The sequence below is a fragment of the Aedes albopictus genome, chromosome 1 (genome assembly GCF_035046485.1).
Source record: "Aedes albopictus strain Foshan chromosome 1, AalbF5, whole genome shotgun sequence".
In the NCBI taxonomy this organism is placed as follows: Eukaryota; Metazoa; Arthropoda; class Insecta; order Diptera; family Culicidae; genus Aedes; species Aedes albopictus.
Genome location: NC_085136.1, coordinates 320,453,336 through 320,462,690, shown reverse-complemented (window position 1 = coordinate 320,462,690; position 9,355 = coordinate 320,453,336). Strand labels below are relative to the sequence as shown.

Below are 9,355 nucleotides of genomic sequence, written 5' to 3'. Positions count from 1 at the left end.
AAAGTTTGCCGAATAACATTGGGGTCGCACACGCATACCAAAGTCGTGAGCGAGCTGTGAAGGCAACTTTCCATAGCGTGAATGTAATTTATATTCACCGCGTTAATTTGTAGCTTTTGACGTTTTTTATATTTTTAAGTGAAATCTTGTTTGAATTGGATTCGTTGAATTTGACTTTGGATTTGAACCGTTTCATCTAGTAGAGATTATCCGTTTCATGTAAGGTTTGTGTCTAGGCTAAGCAAATGACGATTCATGTTACGTATCTTATAGGACTTTTTCGATGGTGCAAGATAGTTTTTACGGCCATGTGCGATATGAATTTGGCTCACTTGTAAATAATTGTTTGTACATTCAATAGACGACTGCTTCGCCAGGGGCAGACACTCTGTTCCCTTTTCCTTTTTGTGTTTTATAACAGGTAATTAATCAAATTGAATTCGTTTTTGGTGTATTTTATTTTAATCTTGTGTTTCGTCTTTGGACAAAAGCGTCCAAATGGCGCTTTTTATTTCGGCTTCAAGCCTTTTTCCTTGCTCCTCGCCCGCCAAATCTGGCAGTCAACCACCCCCCGGACCTTTAGTCCGGCGAAAGTTTTGGAGAGCGAACCTACGTCGACGACTGGCCACGATACGGCACCGACAACAAAGAAAACCTGCGCAGGTACGACAATCATGGCCATGATCATACACACAAACACACAACACACACTAGACGAACATTTTGTAAAAGACAATATACGTTGAAATGGATTCAATTGTTTTAGTTTTCATTTGTTTCTGATGTTTTGTTTGTTCCTTAAATTTACGTTTTACATTCAATAAATTCACTTCAAATACTCTATTCCTTTTGCTTATTCAGTTATCCAGGTTCCGTTCTCTATGTGAATTTCATTAAAGGTTTCAGTTTTCTTCAGTTTTGATATTAATTATCGTGCGTTTAGCAGGGAATGAAATTATCGATCACGATCGCGATCATAGAAAACTCTCTCACACACATTATCGGCGAAAAAACACGTGCGATAAATTCAGGCCCGGTTTTCTCCCGAGAATGTGTTCTCGCTCATCCCGCAGCGCCGAAAATGGATTATCACCAGCAATGAAAAGCCGACTGGTTTGCTCTCTGCGCTTTGTTCGCCTTTCCGTCTGGCCGTCGCACACCAAAGGTAGCTTTTATGAATCAAAATTCTTTCTCTTTTCGAGCAGCTTGTGTAGTCGCGTGGTTATGGTGCGCGCTAAGAAACATTTTTGTGGAGGGTCTAGGTTCGAATCCCATTGGCGGTACAATTTTTGTTATTTGCCTTCTGATCATTATCGCGATAACCGGCAAGGTGATAAAGTTAGATAGCGAAAATGGCAAGAGCGATTTTCAGTTTTCGGCTATCTGTGATCGTGGATAACAGCGGCGTGTGGAATACTTCGGAGGAATAGAGGAAGCAAACGGAAAACACCGAGCAGAACCACGCCGACCAGGGAGTCATCATCGACCCGGAATGTTTGATCAAGTACCCGCTGCAGTCGACCTAGACGCTCTGGTACCAGGAACCGGACCGCGTCAAATCGTGGGAAAACAATCTGAACGGTGACCAGCTTTTCCAACGTCGAGAGTTTTGGAGTCTGTACAATCACATCAAGAGCCCGGCCGACGACATCAAGGTCGGTAGCGATTACTCTTGGTTCAAGAAGGGCATCCGTCCGATACGGGAAGACGATAGCAACAAGCGCCGCGGCTGGTGGATGTGCCACGGTTGCAGCGTCAGGAGCTGGACAAGTACTGGCTAGATACGATTCTGTGTCTCATCGAAGAGGTATTCGTAAGGCAATAGTAAGTTTTCAACGATAAAAGGTAAATATTTTTTATTCACATATAAATACTTTATTTTTTCGATCATTACATTCCATCCAAATTCAAAATCTGGTATATGTAACAAGTTCTGTGGGTCTAGAGGAGGGTTATCAGAGCCGCCAGTCGATACATTATATATGGTTGGAAGAGTGGAGATGCCAACTTCCCTTTAAAACCATTATGTAGAGAATGGTGAACTCTTCTTCTTCACATTCATAGGGGCATCCTCCAATGCGATGGCTTGCACTATATATAATTGTGTGATCTTGATTTAAAAAAAATCAAGATGAGTATAATTATAATGTTTTGCTTGATCGAATCACATTGGGTGGACAGACCACTGCTATCGGGCTTAGTACCGTGCTACAATGAATGGAGAACTATCATCATCATCATCATCATCATCTGTGATCGTGGATAACAGCAGCGACCGATAAACATTTTTCGCTGGAAAAGGAATCGTTGAATTGTTCGGTTGCTCGGAAAACGCCAATTTTCGTCTCAATTTGCTGATAATTTCATTCCCTGGCGTTTAGGGTTTATATTTCTGCTAGCGACCGTTCGAGGAAGCCCTTGAGATGGGAGTCGTCTAATAAGTCGGACAAATCAAAAATGAACCGGTGGTCTCTCGTACGCGAGAGTGGCGTAAAAGCCACCGAGTTTTCAGATTCACTCAAGCGAATTCGACGAACGGTTACATGCCGTACTACAACATTTCGGAAGTCCCGATGTACCACCTCATCACCAACGTGGAAGCCATCATCAAGACCAACGATGACGCGGCGCTACAAGAGCGAACCCGTTGCAGCGTAGCCAACCAGATTTAAAACTACCTACATCGGATGCAACGAGGTCATCACGACAACACGACAACGAAATTCTATTACAATGCAGAGAAACGTACCAGAGAGTTCCTGAAGACACACACGGCAGTAGTCGTAGTAAATTCCGTCAAAGGAAACCGAACCGTCATTATGGAACGCGAGGCCTACTCCTCCAAGATAACGGTAAAATCTACCGAAAAGTGGCGAAAGACCTGACGAACACATTTCAAAATCAAAACAATTCCATAGTAAAGCGGCTTCAGGACCTCAAACTGCTGGATCCATACGTGGTGTCCAAAGACGTACATGGCGGTCTGTCCGAAAATCTACGGTCAACCGAAGGCGCACAAACCCGCACTGCCTTTACGCCCAGTAGTACCATGTATGACAGCGCCGTCGTATGAGCTCTCCAAGTACTTCAGTAGAATTCTCCAAACATCGATGACCAGCAAATACAACGTCACGGATTCGTTCACCTTCTGTGATTTCGTCAACAACATACAACTTCCAGAAGGCTACATTCTTGTGTCATTCGATGTAGTAGCCCTCTTCACCTCTATCCCCAAAAATCTGGTACGGCAGAGCATCATCCACCACTGGGACGAGATCAAGCAACACACTCAAATCTGCCTTGATCTGTTCTTGGAAGCAGTAGAATTTTGTATAGATCCAAGCTACTTTGTCTTCGAGGGGACCTACTACCAACAAATTTTCGGCACCACGATGGGGAACCCCCTCTTGCCTATCATTGCCGACTATGTGATGGAGGACCTTCTCGACAGTGCTGTTGCAGCAGCCACGGTAGAGATTCCATACTTGAAAAAGTATGTAGATGACCTGTTCCTAGTACTCCCTTCCGACAAGGACGAGGAAATGCTCAACATCTTCAATCAGCAGAACGGGCACATCCAGTTCACCGTGGAAAAAGAAGAAAGCAACCGCTTACCGTTCCTGGATATGATGATGGTTCGTCAGGATGACCAATCGATCAAGACGGAATGGTACATGAAGACTATCGCAAGCCGAAGATTTCTCAACTACCACTCCTGCCATCCGATGAACCTCAAAATCAACGTTGCGTACAACTTTGCAAAACGAGTCATGCAGTTTTCCACCAACCTGATCCTAAAAAGATCAAAATCGATTATATTTGGGCTCCTTCGAACCAACGATTACCCTGCAAATATCATCAACCGTGTTATGAACAGGGTGAGTGGAAATCAAAGCAGTCGAACCGCTATGGAAGCGAGCAGTTATGAAAACGAAGAACAAGAAAATACAAAAATATACTGCTCGCTCTCAAACATTCCAGGACTAACACCGACAATAACAAAACACTGCAGAGGGAACTTCCAAATATACACATCGCAAGTAAACATCATAAAAACATTGGCTCGCTGCTCCCACTGGTCAAGGACCGAACACCAGTCGATGAGCGCAGCAATGTCGTCTACAAAATAGACTGTGCTTAATGCAATGCGTGTTACATTGGGATGACAACACAAAAACTAAAATCCCGCATTTCCAAACACAAGTCTAACAAGCGAAAACTGGAAACACTGAGAAATGCAGGACACACCATTGAACACCATTGAAGACACCGCAATCCAATCTATATTGGAAACCACGGCCCTCATAAATCACGCAGCACGAACGGAACACTCATTCAAGCTAGATGATACGAAAATCCTGGACACAACAAACAGAGGAAAGCATCTTCCTATTTTGGAGAGCTGCCACATCCACAACGCACACAATACAGTCAACAAACGGACGGACACCGACTACCTCCACGTCGCATATGCCGGGTTCTCCACTGGCTAAAAAACAATCAACATCAACGAACGAGAAGCAGATGATCAAAACAAACTCGCACAAAATTGTAAAACACAACACTAACACCAATACACACTCCAAGATGATTCTGAACACGCACACCAGCAGCAAAGATCGGTTACACGAACACACATGATGAACACGGAAAGCAATGGTGATTGATCAAGCGCGAGGTGTCAAATTCTAGTGCGGTAAAATTCCGGAAGGGTTTTTCCATAGTTACCGAATCCCAATCGTTAACTTCTGTGAGGGAAAATTCATTCCACTGGACAACCTTTGTTCAATAGAACACATTGGACGAAGAATCTGTGATAATTGAGTCCCTGATGAAGGTCCTATATGCGACCGAAACGTTGGACGAAATTAAATAGCAGTATTTGAAATTCGTCGCGACTGAAAAAGCCATTTTCAAGTTTCATTCCATCACAGTCGCAACCAAAACTGATAAACCCCTACTGACAAAGAGTACAAACCTGCCGATGATATCCTAAGTCACCCTTTATAATTTTTTAGAAAATTTGGGTTATTTTTTGAATTATAAACTTTCAAAATTTCAGCTGGAAAAACCTGGAAAACTCAGGGAATTTTATTTTGAGTTATGAGTAAACACCCTGCTATCCTACGAGAAACCTTCATTGCATTGGGAACTTGAAAAGTTGTTTTGTTTAAAATTTTCAAATACATTTCCTTTGTGACGATGTATGAAATACTAGTCCAACTTTTCTATTCAACATATTGGCACATGCGTCATATTCGATTTTTTTTTTACTGTTTTGTGCAAAAATAGTATGTGCACGTGTTCTTGATTCGAAGCTATATTTTTTGAAAATGAAAAAAGTATGGCCAAATCATGCGTTTAACGTTACCCAAATACATAATTATTCATATAGAGGTGTTCGTATAGAAATGCGTATACAAAGAAGACTACATTAGGCCATTTTCAACGGCTACTCTTTGCTGCGTATATTCTTAGACTGCACTACATGCTGAAAGTGTAAACTTTTCTTAGGGATCTTTAAAGATAGTCATCCTAGCGTCTCTACTAATATGTTTACGTTTGGCCGCAATTCTGCCAATTCTCGATTAAGGAAACCCCCCGTCATCCTCTCCAAACGCCGATGCACTTCTCATCCACAACCCAACTGCAACTGATTATGCAACTAACCCACTATGCTATCATGAATTATGCACTCGGTGGCAAACCTAGCATTGGTCGTATCAGTTTTTGCTCCCGCGTGTTCGAATCCCACGAAGAAGAAAGTAGACCACAGCCAACATAGTTCCCTCGGTTCCCTTTAAAGTATCCCGCTGATTGAGCATTATTTTCCAATCCTCACCAGCCATCGACTGTCGCAACCAACCATGCTGCTGCTGTTCAGCTACAAACAACGCTTCCATCCCATACTCTTGTTCTACATCGTGGCTTTCGCGGGAAGAAAGTGTATTTAGCACTTGTAACACAGATTTTCTCAGCATTAAGTCATGTCAAGAGGGCTCTGGATGCAGCGGAGTCGCCCGATATGTAACTAGGGACCTGCCTTCTTGCTCCATGCACTCGCGACGCGCGCTCCTTCGTCGCCGTTCCTCCTCGGATGGGGATATCTACACTTTTACTTTTATGTACGACGACGTGGCGCGGCGGGCAGATGCAGAACTCCTAAGAACTTGCCTCATCGACTAACTCTCACGGGCGCACGTTGTTCTGCCCTGCTCCATTCCCGAGACGTGTGGCATGCGAACCAATGCTGCGGTATTATTTTTATCGATATGCTTGTTTATAATACATAATGAAAATGAAAACTACAGTTTACATTAACTCACGTCTCCGGCTTCGGTCTGCCCGGTGGTGGTGCTTGCGTTCGCTTTCGCCGGGGGTTTGTGGAAGAAACAACCGCTTCGCCTTTGCCGGGTCCAGTCCGACCCGTTCGTTCTGTTTTAGTTTATTTGGAGAAAAGAATTTTAAGAGAGTTTTGGCAGTAAAACTTCATTACGGATAAATCTTCTCGGTAGCCATTTGGGACTTGATGTTTGTCGATTTACGGGCTGGATGGCCATGGCCGGACCAGGAGCTTACCTAAATTGTGTGAGTTGAGTAAGCCAAATTGAATTCACTCCAGTTGAATTTATGTGTGCAGTTGGTTGCCGGTAGCATGGAACGAATCTGGACTTGGAAGAAATAACGCATCCACATAGGTACGTTCAACATTTTGACAGAGGTACAGCCATCAGCAATTAGCATTCCCATGGTTTCGCGAGGAAGAAGATCCCATCCTGGCCCGGTTGGCTGTTCGCGCATTCGTCGGACGGACACTTGTAAGTCGTTTAGCACTTGGCCCATGTGCGTCCAGTTCCAGGTTGTTGGCCAAGTCGTCTGGGTGCTGCATGCAATCTACAAGTGAATATCAGCCAGACAGACGGTGGCAGCTCAGTCATGCCGGCCGGCCGGCCGTTTTCTTGGTAGTCTTATCCCATGGAGAAGTCGTTGTCTCGTGGTCGTGGAAGCCGGTTTAGAGATTCTGCAAATCGTGGACATGTGCCTTGCATCGGTCGTGGCGGCAGACAGTGCAGTCCAACACTGATTAGTTTAAGAAAGCCCACTCGCGGTCGGATCGCTTCCGAAGAGAGTGAGATTAAGCGCTTGATCTTTCTCTACGCGAACGATGGGGGGATTTTTTTTCCAGAATGCAATGCGGAGGTCCCCTTTCGTTTTGCTCGTGGAATCGGGATGAATCGGGATTAAAGACTAAAGATATCGAACACACTAAATTTAAATGATCATCGGTGAGAGCCAATTTAAAGAGAGAATTCCATAGTGTCAATTGATTTTTAAATGAGTAAGGACTGTGGGGAGACAGAAACACAAAAAATACATGGAAAAGAGAGTTTTGATTAATAGCCGATTATGTAAAAACATAGATAGGACAACAGTTACAAGAACGATGTTTGTTTGATAATTGTAATTATTCAGTAAAGCTTTGGTCCGACATAGGAATCCGGAGACAATTAGCATAGTTTTATTTGACACACAACATCTTCACTATTCTTTTTTATAAACTACTAGCTGTCCCGGCAAACGTCGTTCTGCCTGCCTACTGTGTTTTTTGACATGCAGCTCCATAGGGTCGTCCCCGGCGGAGTCATCTGTATGGGAGCCCCCCGTTCCAGAGACCGGAGAGGTCCCGCACCAAGCTAAGAACCTTCCCCGGCCCCAAAAATACCCACATACAAAATTTCACACCGATCGGTCCAGTAGTTTTTGAATCCATAGCGGTCAGACAGACAGACAGACAGACAGAAATTCATTTTTATATATATAGATAGATAGATATATATAGATAGATCAGGGTACGAAAAACGGATCACGCCGAAAAACAAACGCTTTGTCCTAAGCGGTGCATGTCGGTAACAAAGGCGCTCCGCAACAAACGCATGTCAGGCGATGAGAGCAATAAAACAAACATCGCTTGCCGTGCGTGTGCTGATATTTCGGCTTTTCTGCTGAAATTTTCGACCCACATTATCGAATTCATAAACATTTGGACGAAATAGGACTCTTGCAAACCTCAGAGTCTAGTTTCAGTTGTAAAACAATGCGAAAATAACGATGTGAATAGAACGAGACAAATATTCCTACCGTTTTTGTTGTGAACAAACTTGGGAGCGATTTTGTCATTATCTGCTAACGAAAAAACAAAGCGTTGTTACCGTGCCTTCTTTGTTGCCTATTTTTCGCCTGCGTTGGCATATTTTGCGTACACTGAGATAGATAGATAGATAGACTAGTTGTCCCGGCAAACTTTGTCTTGCCGTCTTGTGGTGGTTTGACAACTGTTGAGCTCAAAATAGCACCGCACTCTAGATTGGTTTCATTTCGATCGTGTTGATTTCCTTCCCAGCTTATAAAAAAATAATACTATATCAATTTTCTTACTTTTCTAGTGAATTTTCGTAACTTTTTGTACATATAAACACAGCCACCACGAATACGAATCGAACCATGCAAGAGTCATGCCGATCGGTCCACCCGTTCTTGAGTTTTGTTGCCTCAAAAATTATTGGAAATTTAAAATTTCATTATTTAAAATGCATTTAAAATGTGTATGGGGTAAACTTTTCGTTCGGGGTGAGCAGTCATTCTATCGATTGAATTGCCAATGCCCACAAAAAAATAAAACTGTTTTGTTTGTTGGACGGACCATCGAAACAATCCCGGAAGGAGCTCCTATAAAATCACGAAGAAGTTCAGTAGAATACTGAAACAAGTTCTTGTATAATTTCTAGAAGAATCTCAGAAAGAACTCCTGAAGATATCCAAGAAGGAACTCCATTTCTGGAAGGAAGGAGAGAAATTTCTCATAGAATTCCTAGGAAGAATCCCTGACCGAATTTTGGAAGCAGTTTCTGAAGGAATCTCGAAACGAATTCCTGAAGCAATCCCCGAGAGAACTCCTGGAGGCAGACGCGCCAATTTAGTCAAATTATTTGGGGTACACCCACCCCCAAAGCCTGGTTTCTGATTTTTTGTATGGAAAAATAAAAAAATCACCAAAAATTGAGGGGGGGGGAAACCATGCTCACCCCCCTAAGTTGGCGCCTATACCTCGGGCAAAGCTGCTGGAATTCCCAAGAATACCTACTGGAAGTCATAAAAGCTTCTGAAGACATTCCAAAAGAATTCCTGGAGGATGAAAGAATCTAGGAATTTCTGAAGTAATCTCAGAAGGTATTCCTTAAGAAATCTAGAAAAAGTGTTCCCAAAGTGCCAAGTGTTGCGACTCGAACGGTTAAGCATACCACCCACCCACCATCTCAACCAGGGTGCTGGTTGGTCCAATGCTACAAGTGCGGTG

At 43.3% G+C, this 9,355-nt stretch overlaps 1 protein-coding gene and 1 pseudogene across 1 annotated transcript; both read left to right on the top strand.

The window, feature by feature from the left end:
• The first annotated feature begins 1,352 nt into the window (after positions 1-1,352).
• On the top strand, positions 1,353-1,825 carry LOC109407124 (eukaryotic translation initiation factor 4E1-like; annotated as a pseudogene).
• Positions 1,826-2,975: 1,150 nt separating this feature from the next.
• On the top strand, positions 2,976-3,987 carry LOC134292212 (uncharacterized). The gene is made up of 2 exons (XM_062861167.1): positions 2,976-3,878; positions 3,982-3,987. Exons 1-2 carry the CDS (start codon positions 2,976-2,978, stop codon positions 3,985-3,987), a joined length of 909 nt encoding a protein of 302 aa, XP_062717151.1.
• Positions 3,988-9,355: the final 5,368 nt, after the last annotated feature.

What these genes read in the sequence shown, in the direction of transcription:
- LOC134292212 (XM_062861167.1), top strand. Translation starts at nt 2,976, where the DNA reads ATGGCGGTCTGTCCGAAAATCTACGGTCAACCGAAGGCGCACAAACCC.